Source organism: Coffea eugenioides, chromosome 9 (assembly GCF_003713205.1).
Source record: "Coffea eugenioides isolate CCC68of chromosome 9, Ceug_1.0, whole genome shotgun sequence".
Taxonomy (NCBI): Eukaryota; Viridiplantae; Streptophyta; class Magnoliopsida; order Gentianales; family Rubiaceae; genus Coffea; species Coffea eugenioides.
In genome coordinates, this window is record NC_040043.1 from 15,195,780 (window position 1) to 15,217,869 (window position 22,090).

At 34.2% G+C, this 22,090-nt stretch overlaps 2 protein-coding genes across 3 annotated transcripts; both read right to left on the reverse strand.

The window, feature by feature from the left end:
* Positions 1-496: 496 nt before the first annotated feature.
* Positions 497-5,314, reverse strand: LOC113782297. Its single transcript, XM_027328188.1, has 3 exons — positions 5,279-5,314; positions 1,259-1,345; positions 497-1,126 (listed from the first exon to the last, which is right to left on the reverse strand). The coding sequence occupies exons 1-3, from the start codon at positions 5,312-5,314 to the stop codon at positions 497-499; spliced, it is 753 nt and encodes a 250-aa protein (XP_027183989.1).
* Positions 5,315-6,114: 800 nt separating this feature from the next.
* Positions 6,115-12,568, reverse strand: LOC113782960 (UDP-arabinose 4-epimerase 1-like). Of its 2 annotated transcripts, none has more exons than XM_027328945.1 (11): positions 12,249-12,568; positions 11,354-11,525; positions 10,791-10,915; positions 9,909-10,022; positions 9,725-9,832; positions 9,514-9,605; positions 7,993-8,134; positions 7,752-7,846; positions 7,286-7,415; positions 6,728-6,872; positions 6,115-6,646 (listed from the first exon to the last, which is right to left on the reverse strand). In XM_027328945.1, the coding sequence occupies exons 2-11, from the start codon at positions 11,412-11,414 to the stop codon at positions 6,411-6,413; spliced, it is 1,248 nt and encodes a 415-aa protein (XP_027184746.1). In that variant the 5' UTR covers positions 11,415-11,525; positions 12,249-12,568; the 3' UTR covers positions 6,115-6,410. The 2 variants fall into 2 exon arrangements, with proteins under 2 accessions (XP_027184746.1, XP_027184747.1); XM_027328946.1 differs by lacking the exon at positions 12,249-12,568 and adding an exon at positions 12,136-12,220.
* Positions 12,569-22,090: the final 9,522 nt, after the last annotated feature.

Consider the following 22,090-nt stretch of genomic DNA (forward strand, 5'->3'; position numbering starts at 1 on the left):
TACAACCCAAAGTAATAATTCTGCCCTACAAAAATAAACCGCACAAGAAAAAAAGATAAAATATTTCGACCAAATTCAATCAGACAATGTTGATATTGTAGAAACAAAGAACTTTCCAACATCAGATTTAAAGAAGCATGTCAAGAAGGGTGGAATAAATGTACCTTCCATTTAGGAGAGAACAGAATTTGCAGCAATATTGTTTCTGGGCTATCCCAAGAACTAGAAATATGAAAACCAACTTGACCAAAATTCATAAAGTGCAATACAACCTCATTATTTCAACTTTGCCTACTGATTAGACATGATCTACAATGAACCGTTGCCTACTGATCAAAGCATGATCCATAAAAGAATCTTATGAACTTTACACTTTCGAATTGTTCCATAGATGACTACCTAATATCTTAGCTGCATCTCTGACTGAGTTCATTGCCAAAATGGCTCTTTCCATGTTATAAAAAAAAAAAAAATCTTCTATCAACCTATTTCTCAACTACCGTGTCAAAAAAAAAGGTTGAGACTTAAAACTCCTAGTCAGTTCTCCATTGCAGGTCCTTGCATCTTTATTGAAGTCACCAGAAGAATCAGCGCTGCTCTTCCTGATCTGATTAACTGGATCTGTTACTTTCTTTTTCATCTCTTCTAGCTGAGCCATACCTTCTTGAAGTTCATGCAACTCCAAATCATCAACTGGGGGCATATCCCTAATCAAGTTGGGCATCATAATTGAGTTTGCAGTTGAATTCCCCTGCTTTTTCACCACATTCCCAGTGTCTTGTACTTGTTGATCAGTAGCATCCTTTTGGCTTCCCCCTGCAGGCAAACTAATAGCCAAACCCTTTCCAGATTCAGACTTCTGCCTGATCATCATGCCAGGGCTCTTATCTTCTTTTTCTGCACTTGTCCTCAATGGCAATGGCAATATCAATGTCATTGATAAATCCATCTGATCAAACATCGTATTCTTCTGATCATCATCTTCACCGTCATCATTATCAAGACTATCTTCTAATTCAATTTCATCATCATCTTCAGGCAGATCATGTAGTTCTTGTCGATCCTCAGTTCTTTTTTCGGATGATGATTTGGCTTTCTTGACTTCCATCTCATGATTAGACATTTCCTGATCAACATCATCATCATCATCATCATCAAGGAATTCTTCTATGTCACTTATATCATCATTTTCAGCCACATCATGTACTTAATCTTGATCTCCATTTCTATTTTCAGATGACAATTTGGCTTTGTTGACTTCCATCACACGATCAGACATTTCCTGCTCATCATCATCATCATCAGGGCTTTCCTCTGTTTCATCAAGATCATCTTCAGGCAGATTCTACAATTCTTGATGAACATCATTGTCTCTTTTTGTGGCTGATGATTCAGTTTCCTTGGTTTCTTCGTAGCACTGGACAATGGAGTCGACAGAAGGATGACCAAAGGCAAAGATATTGCCAGCATTACTCCTGGTGGTCACTGCTGTGACGACCCCACCTTCTCCTAGTGCATACCCTAGAAGTTAGCGGATCGCCTGCCTAGCTCTCGTCAGGATTCACTCACTCACATTAACTTCAGAGATAACATTACCATTGGACAACTGAACATTCACTCTTAAGTACATCTCCAATCAGTTTGAAACATAACTTTGTCCAATAAAAGAAAACAAAATACCTGTTCTAAATATCCATTCTTAATATCACACCAACTCAAAACAAAAGATTCAACCATCTTAAAATACGAAAGAAAACGTGACTCCAATATATATACACATAGTGATAGAATTTCCCAAAACAACTTTCCAATTCATCCAATCACTTTTCAATCTCCAACTCCTGTAAGGAAAACAAAGTTAAAAGGGTGAGCTTACGCCCGTGAGGTTTCCATGCAAGTAACATTTAATAATCACATGAATCATTATAATTAAGCAAGTAGTGCACATTTCACTGTACAATCACTTTCATTAGCAATTGAGGAAACACTTCACTGAACAATCACTTTTAAAAGGATACGGTGCTCGCATTAGAGCCACTTCAATGCACTACACACTCCGCCGAACTCCTCCTTATAACCTCCAAAACAATAAACACTTCCCTCACTTGGATGGCCATATCAATATCAGTAATCTACTACTCCGTGGTAATACTCGAGCATACCAAAACACTTACCCAAAGCTACCGTCCTACCCGACCAAGCCCTTTGCTGGCTCGAATAGTCCGTTGAACAGAGGGTTTTGGGGCCCAATTCAGCCGGCGTGATAAAGTACACACACGGCTTACAGTCATGCGCACTTACAATATCACTTGATCAATTATCAACCTTCAAACTCAACTAAGCCAAGTGCGATAAAGTACACTTCCGACCTAGAAGGCGAGGGACAATTGAGATACACTTTGCAATGAATCACTTAGCAATATTTCATAATAAGTTCATTTGTCACATAATTTCACTCAAGTACACATAAACAATTAAACACGTAAATTCGGAAACACTCACCAAATATCCAAATAAATTACTCTCGAGTCTCGAGTCGATTTTCTGGTTCACAGCTACTTCCTGGACAAGTTAATAATTCCAAATCAAATACATAGTTTGTAGATGTTCACTTATTGTTCTTACTTTATCACTTGAACTATTAAAATCAAGTTTGACTTTAAAGTACAAATATAATATATTCAATATTCAATATTCATTTATCATTTATCATTTATCATTTTATTTTGAAACTTATTGACTTAATTGTTTTAATCAAGAATTATACATATACTAAGTTTATAGTCTTATAAAACGTTTAACCTAAGATTAAACCGTTTTCTATCCAATACTCTAAGATTAAGGCAAATTGATTTTTCATTCTTTTCTTTTTGGATTAAACTAGACTCCAACTTGCCAATAGTTTAAATCTCGTTTAAATTTTACTAATTTTTCAGTTTTAAGTTCTTTAAAATACTTGTAAAATAGTTTCAAGATACTATAAGATGCTCCATATAAATTCACAACCATTTAACATAAATTTTCAAAAGTTTCCTGAGAGCTTCATCTCTTCACACATTCGGTCAGCCAAAGCAAGAATTTTAGATCAAATGTTTCTAAATCTTCAACAAATTCCATCTTTCACTTACTCAAATATTAGTCACCTAGTATACATTCTGTTCAACATGAACTAAGGTGAATAACTCATAATTTCAGCATGTTATTCGGCCAAAATCACATACAAAAGCTGTTATCAGCTATAGCATTCCCCAACTAAATTTTCAAGCAGTGTAACGGTACAACATTTGTTGTTTTCTCAAGTCTTTCCTTTCACTTTCATGCCCCAACTAAACATGCAGGGGATGATTATTCAACTACAGGTTAACCTTAACAAAACATGGAAATTTATAACCAAAATTCAAAAGAAAAGCTGAACTAAGATTTATATCTTCTCTCGGCTGTAAATCTGATGTATAGCAGCAGGCAATAAATGAAGATGAATTTCTTCTACTAAATCCCTCAATCTTATGCTCAAATTTCTCATGCATGGAGAAATCAAGGTGTTATCCAACATTTTACAGATTAACACAGAATTTTAGAGTCATTACTTATAAAAGGCAGCTGCAACTTTTCTATTTCCCCACTCGGATAAGCTAAAAGAATTCCAGCAAGTTTTCTTTCTTTATTTTTAACTCAAGGTTCCAACTTTCACAAGTTTCTACGGCTAAACTTTACATAATATCAGAAATAAACATTTCCATGCATTTCCTATAATATTCTTCCATTTTTCCATTGATAACAGCCTGCAATTTCAGTTGATCATCACTCAGTTCTCACAGCTTCAGTCAAGGATCATTTGAGCTTCAAACCAGAAATTTCCCTCAGTTGAAGCTCACTTTCCTCTGCTAAAACTCAACTTGCAGCTTAAACATATACTCAGTTACACTCAGTATATAAGTGTTATTCACGAAACTTACCTCTTGCCTTACGTGTTAGGAATCGCAGACGAAATCAGTTTCCTTTCCAGCTTTGTTCCCTCCAATCCTTGGTTAGTTGATGACGAAGCTCACTAGGCTCTCTCTCTCACTTTCTCAATCTTGCTCTCTTTTCTCCCTCTCTCTGTTTCTCTCGGTGTTGGCCTGGTAAAGAGACGAACTAAAGTTTTATTTTGTTCTCAACCACCGCCCAAATTTTAACAGATAGTTTTCTACTTTTCCTTTCGGTAACCGCTTGTATTTAGCAGACCATTGGCTTGGAATTTTCCTTTGGTTTCTCTCAAGCACCGCCCAAGCTTGTTTAGCATTGCTTGCCTTACTTCCACTCGGTTCTAGATTCTCCAAATGTTTGTCCTTTCCTCAGTTCTTTGGTAGTTCAACTGAAACTCAAGGTTGATTTGGTCTTTTTCTCCTTTTTCCTCTTAATATCTCTCGGGTAGCTAGACTAAGAATGAACTACAGCTAGCTTCTACTTATTGCCTCTTAACCGACCAAAATTACTTTTGCATGCTACTTGGCTAGCTAATGAGGACAAGTGTCCTCCAAATTGCATGATGTCTTGTTTGCTGTTGTTTGCAATTGGAGAAAAAAGAAAGCTTTCTACTATTTATCTCGCGGGTCTTATTGTTTAAGAAGGTAAAGATAGTTTTCTTTCGGTGGTTAGTGGTAGACAACAACAAATGAATTGGTTTCTTTCGGTTCCAAATAGAAAGTAATAAAGGATGCTCGCAGATTGTATACCATTCTCAATTCCTAATAGAAGGCAATAGTAAGTACTAGTATATTTCCCCATTTGCGGTTCTAATGGTAGACAACTAGTAGTTTCTTTCGGTTTCTAACTAACAGGGAAAATCAACATTTAATTCTTGTACATATTAGGCATTTACATGCTTCCAAACGAGTGTTTTTCCATGTTTATTTTATTATTTATTTTTATAACAATAAATTCTAACTAATACTGATATTTAATGGTGTAGGTGATACAATTTCCTAATGTATTACCGGTTTATTTGTTAACGAAAAGAAATAATTAAACATGTATTGTAATAAATAAAAGAAAATGGAACATGTATTAAATTTTAAATAAGGAATAAAATTTTCAATCTCTCACACTCTCTTCCCCTTACACCGTTATTCTTAAGTAAATCAGGATATTTCTAAATTCTCAATTTTTATAAAAATTCAATTAGGCATTTAATTTAACCACTTATTCATTATATGTAATATTTCTAATATCAAGGTAAATAAAATAAAATAAATGCAAAGCACACACATGATTTTTTTCGAGTTCTCACAACTGCTACCTCAGCACCATATTTCTGGCCTAGCTCCATAGCCATCTCGAACAGCCTTTTTCTCCTCTTAGTAAATGTAACTTGTTGCTTTTTTGTTGTCCTCAATTTTCTTGATTTCTATTCTTCTTTTTCCCATACTGATGATCAAAAATCAGTATTTCTTCTTTCTTGATAGATGTTAATTGAACAAGCACTATGCTATACTTTCTTCAAGCTTAGCCCGAGAGGACTGCCACAATTTCTTCAAGTTTCCTGCTATGGTAAGAATTGAGAGAAAGAGTGAAAATCAGATAACAGGAAATCAACAGAGGAGACAAACGATTTGCGTTAGTTGCTTCCAACTCCATAAGAGTGACAATCCATCTTATCTGCTTATTTCCGGATTCAGTCTGAACCGTCCAAATGTAGTTCCGTGCTTCTAACTTAACGGAATAACGGTTATAACAAAACAAACCAACTCTCAGCTCTTCTCCTAAACAACATCTTTTTGGTTACTCAAACTCTTTCTTTTTTTTTTTTTTTGGGTTTTTCATGTTTTAAAAAGTAATTATTAACCCTTAAAATGAGACAGGCGGGTGTTGGCCTGATATGGGGTCACAAAAATTTTGAGAATTACTTTATGTAAGTTAACCCTATTTTTTTTTCTCAGACGGAAGATCTTTAAATTTGGCTGATAATGTTCATTGGGAAAAATAATACTAAATTTCGCAATTCATTTGGCTGAAATTTTTTTTTTGATTAATTTCCACTCCCCTGGTTCTTGGGCACCATGTTCATTTCTCGTTTCTTGAATGTGGATTCAAGAGTTTTGTGTGGTTAATTTCTTGAAACCAAGAGAATGATAAATACATAATAACCCAAAAAGACAAAAGAATAATTTATATCTATACCTCACTGATGATTATTGTTCAAATACCTCTTCCTCAAATATGAGTAATAAACAGAGCTGCTTCCCTAAGCCTCTAAGCCATGGGGATTCATCAAATTAGAAAGAATAAACATCCAAATCCCAGGCCATAACACCCTCTTCTAAGTGACTCCTAGAATGGAGTAAAATCAGGCTGTAGGTTGGGGCTGGCTGGCCGGCTGGCTGGCTGCTCCTGTCAATGTTCCACTGCCAGATAGTGGATGTATACTAGCTCTAAATTGACTGAGGTGTGCTATATCCATTAATATGTGCCTTCTGCCATCTCCAGGCTACCCGCAAACTCTCGTGAAGATTGGTGTATTTTGCTGTCCAGTTTAGTTCTGTCCTAATTTTAGTTGGATCACTGTATACTTCAGCATAATCACCAGGCCGACGGGGAAGGTAGTCGACCTTGAGAGGTACTCCTGTCACCTTCTTGCAGGCCTCCACAAACTCCTTTACAGATCGACCTGAAGTAGAAAAATATGAACCGCATAAGAAATGGCTAATATGGTCAATTAAGTTACAGGTTATAACAAGAAATGCCTTACCTCTCCCCGTTCCAACATTGTAAATTCCAACTTTCCCAGGCTTTGCCTTCTCAAGGGCTTTGACATGAGCATCAACAAGATCAGTGACATCAATATAATCCCGGATACAGGTTCCATCTTCAGTCTTGTAGTCTGTTCCTCTCACCTGTCCATGAAAACAGAATACCCGCTAAGTATGTAAAATCTATCTACTCCCCAGACGAGAAAAATGTAGATGCTAATTCTGTGCTACTGGAAACTGCCAAGTGAATGGTAAAATTATCATCTGAAATGCTGTTGAAGGAAAAAACTACAAGAACGTTGTGCCCCGGAGCCAACATTAAATAAATCAAAATTTCCAAATAAAAAAGTTACTCCTTCCCTGGCTTTCTTCATTTTCCAGTCTAACACAACCCTGTATCCCCACAAACACATGAAGCCCATTTTAAACATTCCCAGACGTTCCCCTCCACAACCTCAGCATTGCCCAATGCTGGTCCCCACTCAAGAACACCCAAACCTTTAGAAGATTTCAGTGCTACACTATCAGATAAAGAGTGAAGGGTAATATCAGCAAACCTTAAGCCCTGGAATTATTCCACGAGCAGCATCAAAGCAAGCACCTGATATCCTACCATGCTCACGTAGTTCTGGTCGAGGAGCTTCACCTAGTCTTCCTTCTGGATCTGAACCAATCACATTGAAGTATCTGAAAATTAAAAACTTCAGCGTCACAATGGGTAATTATCGGTTCAGTAAGCATCACATCATTAACTACCCGTTAACCCCGTCAAGTAGACTGTTCACGACATCCTTTTACTGACAACATTTCATTAGCTTCACTACCACAATAAATTGACTTGTCAGAGAACATTTTTGTTTCCAATAGCTCTCGTCACTTTTCCAAGAAACTCTATAAAGCAGTAATGGGATATGGAAGGTGAATAATGAACTATAAACCAAAAAAGAATCATTTGAAAGAATAATTAGCTTGAGCTTGATGCTAATCAGTGCAAAAGGATTAGAGTTGCAGTCAAACTCGTACCTTAAAATCATGACAGCCATGTCTGAATTCTTATGAAAATCCAGAATAATATCCTCTGCCATCTTCTTGGCTTTTCCGTAAGGATTAATTGGTTTCTATACAGCACAAAAAAGCATCAGATTTCTACTGTACAGCTCCAAACATATAAACTATCTGCTATTAATGCCCTCTCTGCACTCTATTCGACTGAAAAGAGTTAAGAAATCTAGGAAATCCACAAAAGAGGCTCTAGATCCTTCACCTGTGGAGTTTGTTCTGTAATAGGCATCTTTTCTGGCTCTCCATATGTTGCACATGTACTAGAATATATCAAAGTCTTCACACCATGTGTATGCATGGCTTCCAATACACCAAGTGTATTTGACGTGATATTGTGATAATACCTGTATTATCACAATAATTAGCCCAATAAACTACAGTCTCGTCTTGAGTCAATTAAAAGGAGAAACACATACAGATACTGGATTCAGGATGAAGAGAAAATGGCAAGAGGCAAGACTTTGATAAGGAACAAAGAAACCAATAACCACAAAGAGTTTATTCAAAGATAATCAGTGTTCGAAGCAATCAGCTTTATGGTAATAGAAAACACAGCACCATGAATCTTGTTTTTATTTTCGTGAAGCAAACTGCCCAAGTACAAAAATGTTTGACCATTAACATAGATAGCACTATAAATACTAGTATTCTATCTTCTGGGGTGTCACAATACTCGAGCAAACTGCGAATGCACCAAATTTAGCTTATGCCATGCCTGAAGTATATGGATCTATCTATTCAGGCAATCAGACATCCAAAATCATACAAGAATTAACATAACTTTCAAAGTAGATAAACAAGCATATGAAGTACTTCCTGCTTCTTTAAAGAGGTAGCTCTAGTAATAAAATAGTTTTTCGAGTATTTGATGGCCTAAACTCATAGCACCGGCTGCTAGGTGAACTTTTGCACTATAGCCATCGCAACTAGAGAGTTTGAAGTCACTAGGCTAATAAGCCACAAGAACTGTCCTGCTAGATCAGGTCAGATAACTAAACAACCAAAGAGTGAGATACGCTATAAACATAAGAAGAGGTATACATAATAGCAATTCTTGATGGTATTTTTAAGCTTCTTTTACCAACACTGGAACTTTAGTCTCTATTGTGCAGTTTGATTCTTTTTTCATTACTCAAAGTTCTTATGCTACTGGAAAATAATCTATGAGCACAACATAACAAACTGTATATTGCAAGGACACAGTTCACAACCTTCCAGAGAGCAATTATTCCTCAGCGATAACATACCAGTATTCTTGTCTGTTTGCAGTAACTACACTTGCATTAGCACAACTATTTTAATATCTTCAAGGTGCTAAACTAACTGGCTTCTAATATTTCATAAGATCATGAACAGCAGATGTTGAAAGGAGGAAAAAGATACCAAAAAAGAAAATGCCTAATTAGATGTGTACTTGGAAGTCAAGAATGTGGCTATTGATGGAGAATAATTGGCAGTGTGTGCAAATTTGCTAAGCAATCCAACAGATTCAACTAACCTGAAATTATTTATTCTACTTGAACTTCTATGAAGCTTCATGTACCCTTCTCTCTATATTTTCTTAGAAATTCTACAAACTAGCTCTTGAAGTGTTTTAAGAACAATATCCTGATGGTTAAAACTATTGCTTATACATATCTGTAGTGTCCAAAATAGAGTGGCTATGTGGGGGTTATAGGGTGCCAGAAAAGAAAAACATCCAAGTGTAATGTTCTGTACTTACTTGAGTGGATCCATAGTGCTCTCTCCAACATATGCAACAGCTGCAAAATGCATCACTGCATCAAACGCATTTTCTGAAAATATTCTGTGCACCTGAATATATTCATCAAGGAAAACATTGGCAGAAGGGACATTTAACTATTCGAATGCAAAAAATAATAATAATACTAATAATCTCATAAAATCTTAACACAGAACAAAACTCAGGATACAGCTTTTGCATCTCCCAAGTCAGTGTATATAAATTGAAGTCTGCCGGGTTCTGGAAATAGTTCTTGTAGAACCTTTATGGCACCCAGGTTTCCTCTCGAGAGATTGTCCTGTCAAGTTGCAACACATCTGTTCATGCTACAAGTTAACATTAAAAGGTTCTTTACAGATTTTCTTGAGACATACCACTATTGTTACTCGGTATGAATCTTTTAGAAGCCTAAATGCAGCATGGGAACCAATATATCCAGCACCTCCAGTTACTAATACATGAGTAACACCTGGTTCATAATGAGCAAACTGGCATGACAGAGGATGCATATTGGTCAGAAGATGCAAAAGGGAACTGAGTTAACTTCAAAAGCCAAAAATCAGCATAATTTAACCAAATTTTGCGAAGTTTTTTCCCTTTTGTCTGCTTGGCAATTATTCTTTTAGTAACAAGACAAGTTTGTTATATTGGAAACCCAACAGATCACAATAAATTAACTTGAGTCACTAAATTGTTTACCAATAAAATTCCACATTGACTCATGGGAAGAGAATTAATGGGAAGCCAGCTGTTAACACAAAAATGAGGTTCAAATCATTAAAGAGAAAGGTCCACAAAAAGACCAGATTTCTCCAACTACCATGATATTCACCTAGAACTAAAATGCCAATTAGTGTCATCTGCCTGATATTTACTCATATTATTAAAGCTAGTTATAAACCAATTTAATTACACATCTAGTTTTCAAGCTTCCTGCCTTCCTAGGATTACATCAAGCCATCAAACAAAAGCCATCATATACGAGGAATATTAGTTAGTTCATTCATCAACCCACCAAACAGGTTCCACTCTTAATGCTTCATGTGGATACACTAGCGGTATGACTTACACATAAACCTACATCATTGTCTAGGTTTAATTTCCAATGACAATTAGTGTAAGTAGTCATAATCACAAAGTTTATGAACTCTTGCGGACACGATTGAAAGCTGCAATGTTTAGAACAACTAATCCATCTTAAATAAGTAGCATATAGTTTCAATTGCAAATATATGAACAAGAGATTAGAGAACTACCGGGCTCGGGGTATTGAATGTTGGAGATCTTTTAAGCATAATGATGCATAATGCAGTTAATGCTGCAGCCATAAAAACTTTGCCTACAACATTGCTCTTTTTCTTTGGATCGACATAATCCATGCCTACAAGCAAAAGAAATGCATTATTAAAAAAAAATTGAATAATCTAAGAATCTTAATGACATAATTAATCGGTTATAACAACAAAATTCTATTGATTCTGAAGAACAACTACTGAACAAACAAAAGCTTCATTCCAGCTCAAACAATATCCTGAAAAAGTATCCAACATTCGTGCACTGCTGCAAATTAGTAACCACACACCCCCTTCTTCTCCCCGGACAACCGGAAGAAAATGACAAGAAAAGATCACAAAAGTGAAAGTCCTAGCACTTCAATCTTCTCAGAGGAGCAATAAGTAAGACAGAATTACACATGAATGATTAAACCGACAATGCATTCAATGCAAAATATCCCAGATAGGAACTACAGCTTTGATCGCCACTTCCATACATTCAAAAGAAGAAGGGGAAAACGCGTATGAAACTGGAAACTGCTCACCTCCTAAAGACATAGATCTAGTAGACCTTGATTGAGTTCTTGTCCTGTTAAGACTTAGCATTTGAGCAAACTCGCCAATGCTAAGAACACCGACACCACCGCAATACTCAAATCAACCCTCTGACATCAATTGCCTATTGGTATCCCTCCTTTGATTGTACAACAGCTGTACCTGCAACCCAGGTCAAAATTTCAAATTTAACCATAATCAGTAATGCAACAAAATTACCACAAACTTACCATAAAGAAAGGTAAAAAAATCAGTCAAATTTAATTAGAAGGCAAATTACAATGGGCCCTCTGCTGAAAAGGTAGGTACACTACAGTCATAATACCTACCAAATCGAATTGAATTGCATAACTAATTGTCCAAGCTATGCAGGTACTCATTCGTAGCAACGTATAAGACAAAATTCAAATTTTCCAAAAGGATCTACGAAAAACCAGAATATACAAACAACAAAGATCTCACAAACAACCAATCAGAAACCGATTTTTTGCTACAAGACTAGAAGGAAGGGGGAAAATCCCAACGTGAAATTCACCCAGAAAAACCAAGGACAAAAAAAAAATCAATCCAGTGATTAGTCTTGATCAAAAAAATTTCAAGAAAGAAATTAAAATTAATCAAAAAGTAAGAAAACCCACATGAGAACAGAGCTAAAGCTTCTGAAAAGATCGCAATAATGGTCCAAAAGCTTTCAAAAAACTATACAAAACCGAAATATTAATGAAATTAATTTCATAAAAAAATGCCATTAGATGGTATCCTGAAAATATACCTAAATCAATGGCCTTCTGTGAAGTCCATGTATAAATTTTAGTGATCACAAGATCCAACCAATCACAGAAAATAGTTTCTGGCAGATTAAATGAATTAAACAAGAAAACGTACAAGGAGCGAGGCAATGATGCAAAACAATTGTGGTTGATGGATTTTCTTGAGCCCTTTTCCTTGGTTCAATGCAGGAATTTGAATTTGCCAAAAATAAAGTGAAGGAAGAGAGAGATAAGAGTTGGGGGTGGGGGGGACTTGACTTTGCTTTTCTCGGGTTTTCTGTTCTGGGGATGTAAGCAACTGAAGAAACTTGGAAGGACCCAACTGAGGATAGACTCCTTTTATATATACATATATTTGTGCATTACATGTATAGTTGTACAAAGCAATAGAGGAGACGCGGAGCTGGAGTTGGACTTCTTCTTGTGATCCTTTGTCGTATGGGAGTGTGAAGAGGAGACAAGGACAAAGTGGGAGGTCACCCAATCTCTCTCTCTCCTTGGCTCCAAACTCTTTTTCCTTTTCCTATGTGTAGTCAAATATATGTGAGGGAAGCCAACACGTTTGGCTGGTGGAGAGCTGCTTTCAAGGGCTAGTGAAAATTAATTCCACATTAGTTAGGCACGAAATCGACAGACGTTGGAACGATTGTCAGTGTAATTATTTTGATATCAGTATAGCTTTAGATGAAGAATATATAGAAAAAATTCGAGCTATTTCTTGAAATATACGCTTGATATAAGATGTTCTTTTCATCTGTGTCGCTTTTTTTTTTAAAAATTTAAATTATGATTCGATCGGAATGAAAAATATATTGATAGTTCTCGAATTGTAACTATATTGGGCCCTATACATTTGGCATTATATTTGTGAGTTGGCATTTGTGTATCAACTATGAGTCTCCTCCTTATCACGACGTACAATTGGGGGCATATTTACATTCTTAATTATTTCGAAAGAGGGATTCTTATTTTTGGTGGCCGTGATATATATTTATGTTGGGATTTCGCTAAATTACACAAGGACAAATTTCTCTAGTTGAAATATGAGATACATTAGAAAGTTCCTCATTTTCAATTTGAGAAAATGCAAGGCTTTAGATATCTTTGAAGAGAGATTCTTATTTCTTTAGTGAGCATGATATATATGTATACATGTTAAGATCTTTTTTGTTCAAGGGGCACTTTAAATTTTACATTTTCAATTTTCAACCAAAAAAAAAAAAAAAGAAGAGAAAGAAAAGAAGTGTTTGTTTGGACTTTGGAGGGAGGAGCAATTCCATTTTTTTTTATTTTTTTTTTGGTCCTGAGGAAAGGGAGGAGCAATTCTAATTTCCAAAGGGATAGAATCCATCATTGGCCTAAACAATCATATTGAAAAACGTAAACCTATGTACTAATGTTACACAATTTGCATCCTTCCTTACATTAGTAGTTTTGTAGTGTACATATCTCATGCCAAACAATCATTACCAGTAGTTGCTGAGGCCTTGGTCCAACTCCGATAACCCTTGAGAAACTTAATTGTAGGCTAGCTAAATAAGCTATATTGATACGCAATAAATTGAATTAATAAAAGCGTTCATCAATATGAAGTTTAATAAAGGGTCGAATATAGTTTTGTTACGTGCCTAAATGCTGTATTGTTTGAACCAATTAAAGAAGATATTACTCCTTTACTATGAATTTGCTGTTATATTTAATTTTCAAATACTTCAAAATAGTTAAATCTTTAAAAAATGAATACCATATAGTTAAGCACATAATCAATAAATCGATGGAAGATATTTTGAAAAGATCTCATAAGATGTCCTAGTACATGAATTTTGTTATAATCTTTTTCACCGGTGAGGTGAGGAGGGGAGGAAGGGAGAAAGGGATAGTAGGGCAATAATAACAAGTTCAATTAGCATCTTATGATGGGAAAAAAAAAACAGAAAAAATCAAATTCTTCAATTCATCTAGCCACTAATAGGATATTCTAGGCACAAGGATTTGGGGTTAAATTCCTATAGCACTCTTACTTAAGTCTGGTTGTTTGGATTGTAGTTTATTTGCCAATTTTTATTTATCAGCATTTTCAATCATCTTTTTATTTGACATACATCACATAAAAAAACTACAATATTTTTTTCAAAAAATTATTTAAAATAATCTATTATCCAAACAACGATTTGTTGCCTAAAAACACCTCGTTTCTACTTTATACATTTTTTTTTTTTACAAAGCGAACACCGCGCAGCGCGCGTTAAGCGGCAAGGTGGGGAAGGCATGTATCAGGTGAATTAATAAGCCTGCACATAACATCTCAATTAATTGTTACTATGACCCTCACGTACATCTGCCTTGGCGATACTAGTGGGTCGGCGATACTAGTAGGTCCTTTCAATATCCACTTTTGCGGCTTATTGAAAGCTTGTTCTTAAGCCGAACAAGCCATGATCATCACGCGTCATTTTTTGTAAAATTAATTTAGTTAAGATTTTGATACAGAATGAATTTGAAGAATCAAGTTAATTGATATTCATATGCTTAATTTTAATTGTCTTGTCGTTGAAACAGGTTAATTGATTTTTTTTCAAATGGATGACTGAGAATATTTATTTTTTAAGCGGATGATTGAGAATATTTATTAACATACAAAACTTATCGTAATAATGCATACACGCACATTTATTATCACAATTTGTTATATTTGAAGGTAAAGAGACAATTTCTTTTGGATTTACTTGCACATTGGTTGCAAATTGCAATTCAGCACCCTAAACTATCACACCATATGGAGAAGCATAGGTATTGAACAAGTATGCCCATCATGGTATTAAAATTTTATCTTCATAGTGCATACATTGCACCGAGTTTGATAGACTATTTGTATCCAACATTTTACAGGGGAATTCTATGATCGCTTTAGGGTACTGTACCGATGAGATAAACGTGTTAGAACACAGTCAGATTCATAACACTATAAAATATGTGATGTAAATAAAAATAATTTTGTTTTCTCATTATAGAACATAAACAATAGCTGTTTGGTAATTTTGGTATCTCAGTATACACTAACAGAACTCCACAAAAATTTAAAACCAAGCAGCTGGGCCTTAATTTGGCAACAAACTGCAATAGTCGACCTTGATTTGTTTTATATGCTAATGCTGCATTTCTGCTAGAGACATAAATGATCCTCAGAAAAGCTAGAGATTATTATGTTTTCAAGATTGTTTTGAATTTCTAACGAGTACAAAAATTTATGTTTTTGTGATTATCAGTACGTCGACAAACAAATTCAAATGAATGATCATCGAGCTGAACTCAAATCCACTATCTAATTTTGGTTCATTTTTTACACCTTTTTCCTCTAACAAACAAGTATGGCTTGCTTAGTTATAGATCATTTGTCACACTTTTTCACTCCCAACCGTTCAAAATAGACTTGAACCTAAAACCTCTTGATCCGGAGTCTTCAACCCTTGACCAATATATCAATGTCTCATTTGCATCAAGAATATCAAGGATGTAAAATTATTTGTAAATGGTTACTTAAACTGTTCTAAGTTGGGATGTATTTGCTAATCAATATACAGCCAAATCAACTTCTACTATTTACTCTGTAAGGAAGAGTGGCCACAAAAACTAAAGCTTCACCTAATTGGCAAAAATTACGATTCTTATCATCTAATTACCACTTTTGCTACTTCCATTCTCATTTCCCTCTCTTCTTCTTTATCAACGATCTTTTACAGTTTAACCTTGTTGTATATCTCTGCAACACCCACCTCTTTTGTATCCTGCCACCTACCAAGTAGGATAGGGACAAGTCGCCATGGGATCCTTGGATGCAAAATCATGTGAACAATCAATACTTGTGTTTTTTTTATAAGGGAATCAGTAGCCCCTGCTCGCGAGTGCACACTGGATGGATAAACTCCAAATAAAGGATAATTGAAATAATTGAAAGAGGAAAAAACGTAGGAGAAAAGATATAGAGAATGTGTGTCGGTGGGTAATCAGACTACCAAGAAGCGTTAAAAGACATCCTTGTCAGAGGAGGGGAGCTATTATCTTACTAAAATCAAGAAAAGTTTAACATTTCCAAATTTGAGTAAACTTAAGCACTTTTAACAATCAAGAAAAGTTTAACATTTTCTAAAGTTGGGTCAACTTAAGCATTTTGAAAAGGGGTTAACAGTTATATGTAGATTCTAAATAAAATAACAAGTATAGCTAGTAGGAATTAGGAGATTGGACGGAATGACTAATTTTTGGTAAATTTAACAAAAAAAATATATGAGCCAGGACATGAGGCTAGGGGGCAAGTGCTTTGTCATAAAATAGACAAAGGGAAAATTTTCTTATACAAAAGAAAATTGAATAATAGTTGTGTCAATTCTGTTACAACTATATATAAAGAGTTTTAGGACAACAATATTAAAATAATTATATGACAATTAATTTTGTTGTACATTGAGCAACTATAGTACTTGGAAAAATATATTTAATGAAGATTATAGGTTGATTCTTTTCTACCAAAAGTTCTAGTCGTTCATATTCATCTACTTTTTTTTTGTCCCAACTAGTATTTGTTTCTCATTTTGACCATGCCCTTATGTTTAAGGTAGGCAATATTTGCAAACTTGAAAAACCCTTAAGGGGCAATATAAAAGAAAAAAAAGAGATAATCTACTTTCTTTTTGTCCCAACTAGTATTTGTTTCTCATTTTGACCATGCCCTTATGTTTAAGGTAGGCAATTGTTGGGCAAAATTAGAAATTTAAATAATTTGTAAGCCAAATGTAAGAGCTCTTCAAAGTTGATAGGGGCACTTCTTGTGTCTTTACCACCATCCTACCTTCCAAAGCTATGTTAAGTCCTTCCAAACAAGTCATAAATCATTTTGAACAAAGTTTAAAACACTACTTTACGCGTTCAACACATAATGGTAAAAACAATATAGAACATGTAATCTAAGTCTTACATTGTTCAAAATTTAAATTTTGACTAATCATAGCCATCAAATACATATATAGCATTTGTTGATTGTTATATATTATTTTGGAACATTTGTTTGAGTTGAAATTTGTCACTTTATACAGTATTTTTACTTTTTCCCTTTATAATTTTACCAAAAAAGAAATCCAAAACGAGCTCATTTTACAATAGCTAATTAAAGGATGTGCGATAGAAAATATTAAATATGTCAAGTGGGGTTAAGAAGAAGGTGCTAACAAAAGCTAGAGTCTAGTTCCACAAAGAGTAAAACACAAAACAGGAAAAGCAAATACACAGACCATACGAGTATCAGACAATGTATTATATGTGTTGTGCTTCTTTTGTTAGCTTTATTTTCTGCAAAGCAAATCGTATAATATATATATGTGAATTCCACTCTAACAACAACAGATGATAGGGAGAACCAAAAGAAACATTCCTATTTCTCTTTCTTGTTTCTCTTTTGGTGCAAATGGAGGTGATTTTCTTTCTTGAAAAACAAGCGATTTAGTTGCCCTAGCAAAAGTGAATGGACATTTTATGAATATGATCATGTATGATGTAATAAACAGCATGAAACATTTCTTTTGATGACACTTTGTTATTGTTCATGACAGCTTTTTCACCTCTTAACTTCTACGACAGGAAGTTGCTATCGCCATAGCTCAAATTGTAATGCCACAACAATTTTTTGATGCATACTAAAAATGCCATTTTCATGTAAAATTAGATTTCATCATAAACTCGCTCGATAGAGGTAGTATACCTATTATTACTACGACACTAAAATTTTAACTATAATTGTTTGCTTTCGTGAAACGTAAACATCAGCAAATATGGCCTGTTCTCAAAGAGTTTTCAAAAATTTATTTATCGTCAAACTTTAGATACCATTTTTGTGAAAAACATTTTTGGTTTTTCTAAAAGAAAAACACATTGCTCAACTACATATTTAGCTCACCTACATCACATCTCAAAGTGCTAAAATGTTATTTTTCTAGCAAAATTTCCAAAAAGAATTAATGTAAACAAATAATTTTTAAGTTAAAAAGTGATTTAAACAGTATTTCAAAAAACCATTTTCATAAAAAAAAAATATTACTAGGCAAATCAATGTTGATGTTCCAATAACTTCACTGTAATATCTTGAAGTTGAATGAATTTTTTTATCGAACTTGATTATTATCGAATATAAAACGTTGTTTAAATTTAGTTTAACCAGTTGACGAATCAAACTCACACGATTCGAATATAATATCTTGAAGTTGAATGAATTTTTTTATCGAACTTGATTATTATCAAATATAAAACGTTGTTTAAATTTGATTTAAAAAGTTGACGAATCAAACTCACGAATATTGTGTAATTTCACTTATTTTTTAACCCTAACCGTGATGATATGCACGCTATCGTGTATATAAGGAGTGCTGAAATTTACTTCTCGTTCTGTCGTACCATCTTAGTAACGTGCGCGGGTCTCATAATTCGAGGTCATAACCCAATGATTCAATCACAGGTGTGCCTATTGAAAGTCGACACTTGTCCAGCGTCGGAATTCGAGTCGGCGAAATGTCCCAATCTCGTGTGGGGGAAAAAAACATTTCTTACTTCGTTGATTTTTTTATCTGGCCCCACATGGGGTGGGACCACTTCAGGAACTGTGGACCCACCATGTACCTTTAATCCTGCCCAAAAGTTGCTCAAAATCATGTGGCCTCTCCTCTTGGTGTTTGGTGCTGATTGGCTCAGGGAAAAAGGAAAGATTCACGAAATAAATTCTTGGACTTTGATAATTTTTTTTTAAAATTAGCTGAAAAAGTTGAAATATATTACAGGGTAAAGCACATTCATCCCATGATTGTCGTAAATCAATGTTGGAATAATGCAACTTCTGCTGCAATTTCCTAGCTTCAAAATAAGTCGGCTCTGTTTGGATTGTTTTTTCCTGGAGTTTTTATTAAAAAAAAATATATTGTACCAATTTGATATGTGTAAGTTGAAAAGATGATTGAAAAATGTATTAACAAAAAAAGTAAGTTTTTTTTGAAAAAAATCACAATCGAAACAAAATTAAGTTAAGTTGTTATTAGTTATTAGGAATATATTCAGTTTTTAACTAGTTCAACTATTCTGAATTATAAGTATCTCCTTTTGTTGGGATTTATTAAGAGATCTGTCAGCAAAAATATGTTAATTTGTTTCTTGTATGCTCTAGAGACAGAGTTCGTAAATGAAGAATTTAAAGTCATTTTCGGTCCTTTAATATATGCCACCATTATAAGTCATTTTTTTTATGACACTAACTACAAATGTTATTTCTTAATTTATATTCTAAATTTCAACCATCAATTTTGTGATTGCTTTTTGGGTTCTTCTTGGCATCTTGCCTTACCACACAATATAGGAAAGTGTAGAACTTCTTGGAGAGAGGAGTTGAATCAATCATTAGTATCTAAAATATTGTGTCAAAACAAGATTCATGACTAAAATTAATTGAGTAAATCTTATATACACTGATAGTGTATACATTATTATCGTTGGATTCGTGATATGTGTGTAATAGTTAAATTTTAAATTTTAAATTTGTATAATTATCATTCATCCAGCGCTGACAGTATATATACTATTGGCGCAGAAAAGATTAATCCAAATTAATAAATGGTCATTATTCACTAACTCAGTTGCCGTCAGGTCCACCACTATTCAGAACACTGGCTTTCTACCCACCGAGACACTTGTCAAATCTTAGTCAATCATTTCCTAACATGTAACTATTCTTGTATTGATTTCCATTGGAAAGTGTCAAATGAAACAAAAAAAAAAAACTTCCATTGGAAGTGTTCCTAATAAATGCAAGTTACTGTAACAGTTTTTTTGTTTTTTTGAATAATCAAATATTAAGGTAGTGTGTGAATGTTTTTGAAGCAATTTTTAAAAATTTAATCGATAAAATATGGAACCATCCAAACAGAGTCTTACTTGTATATAAAATACTATTAATGTCTATTACAATTTTATGGCTTTTGTATATTTTGTCACAGGGTAAGAAGCAGAGTAAAAAGAAAAGGTGGCATATTATGACATTATCATCACCCCTTATTTTTACATACACTTTTCCGTTAAACTTTCAAATTATTTTACGGACAAAAAAATATATAATCAATCTAACCTTTCATTTTATACTCTAAGCATAGAACACATTTGTTTGGATAAGAGTTTGTTTGGATGATTTATTTGAGATAATTACTGTAGCACTTTTTGTGATGTAATGTATGTGAGATAAAAAAGTGATTGGAAAGATAAAAAGGTGGTTGAAATTTGTGAAGTAAATTTTTTTATTTGAAATCAAACCAATCCAATCCAAACCAGATGAAGGACTCTTGTGTTTTATATGGTGGTTGGAAGGTATATATAGTTAGGGTCAATCCCACTATGGACTAACCTACTTGAATTTGAGTCTCCAAACAAGATTGTACATAGGTAGTAGTAATGAAAGTTTCTAGAAGACCATTTATGAGATTGAAGTTGTGATCCAAAAATTTTACACTACAAGTCTTGAGTTTCTTTTCCCCCTAAAAAAAATTTAAATAATTTTGACTCCGATCGTTTCTACGAGACAGAGTATATCTAAGGATTCATAAATCACTAAAAAATTATTAAATTATATACAATTTATTCTCAAGAAGAAGTGACACATTCTTGTCAATTCAGCCAAAATCTGTTGGCTATGAGCCTTCAATTATGATAGATACTCTCTCTTGCACAATATCAAACAAATAATATGTTTTTACCAAAAAAAAAAAAAAATTCACATGCAAAAAGTCAAACTGATACCATGAATGAAGGATGTTCATTCCCTGTTGTCAAACAATAAAATATGCCCAGCCTCAGAGTTGGCTACACGTAGAAGTAGGTGGGTCTGGCAATTTATCTTCTGGACCATGTTCTTGACGCTTCAATAAAGCTAGGCGGCAACAATCAATTTCGCCATGTTGATTAACCTCTCATATCATGATTTTTGGTATTACAACTATATCAAGAATTTGATTGCTAGATATATGTAGTTAAACTTTTCAATTACTTGAATTTCGTGCTTTAACAAAAATGTTGCATATTTCATATTGTAGTCGGTACAAATTTGCATCCTTTCTTTGTATTGGGTGATTTAGTTCATTCAGATCATCTCAATAATTATTCAGCTAACTAGACGAAGTTTATCAAAATCAAAGAGGGCTCAAATTTGTTTCAGCAGTCTATTGGCCAAAACTTGGGTATAACCAATTTTCAAAAATTCAATGTCCATATTGTATCACACCATTTGGTGAGATGATGTAGTACAATTTGGATCATTGAATCTTTGAAAATCAGGTCTATTTATCTGTGAGTCCGGTCTATTTAGTCGAGCCATTCATTCTTCAGCTTATTTTTTCAGTTGGGCGGAAATGTCGCCAACAAAACATAGGCAAATAAACATTTCTAACAGCCGAATACAGTAGCAATTTGCTTGATAAATAACTTCAAGAAATTAACAAAAAATAAAAAGCAAAGGAATTAGAGGGCACATCTTGAGTTTCTTGATGTCCATTTCTTTCTATCAAGAAATGAGTTGTTTTCTTGTTTGAATTTCCAAACCATGTGGTATTATTTGAAGATTAAGCTTCGCCTAACACAAGGGTGAGATATTTAAGTGTGCAAGGGCGGCCTACCACTTACACTAGCCTACTACATCCTAGTGCTAATTCTCAATTTATTTAATAACTTAATCAATTGTTTAAATCATTGTCAACTTTACATTGTTTCAAGTCCTTTTCTAGATGTCTATTTAATAGATAAGGCAATTGATTGCCCATTGGTGACTATTTACACGAAGAAAAATCATATTCTTCGGATTTAAGAATGAGTACTTCTTTACCACTAATGCACAATTCCGGCCGCCACCTACTTATTGGAGATAATTTTTGCCCCTTCATC

What these genes read in the sequence shown, in the direction of transcription:
- LOC113782297 (XM_027328188.1), bottom strand. Translation starts at nt 5,314, where the DNA reads ATGGCTATGGAGCTAGGCCAGAAATATGGTGCTGAG. An exon ending in GCCAGAAATATGGTGCTGAG is followed by an intron (nt 1,346 to 5,278) that starts GTAGCAGTTGTG and finishes CAAGAATTGTAG; the next exon opens with AATCTGCCTGAAGATGATCT. An exon ending in TGTCTGATCGTGTGATGGAA is followed by an intron (nt 1,127 to 1,258) that starts GTCAACAAAGCC and finishes GATGTTGATCAG; the next exon opens with GAAATGTCTAATCATGAGAT.
- LOC113782960 (XM_027328945.1), bottom strand. Translation starts at nt 11,414, where the DNA reads ATGCTAAGTCTTAACAGGACAAGAACTCAATCAAGGTCTACTAGATCT. An exon ending in ACTTGGGAGATGCAAAAGCT is followed by an intron (nt 9,606 to 9,724) that starts GTATCCTGAGTT and finishes GAATATATTCAG; the next exon opens with GTGCACAGAATATTTTCAGA. An exon ending in CAATGTTGGAACGGGGAGAG is followed by an intron (nt 6,647 to 6,727) that starts GTAAGGCATTTC and finishes TTTCTACTTCAG; the next exon opens with GTCGATCTGTAAAGGAGTTT.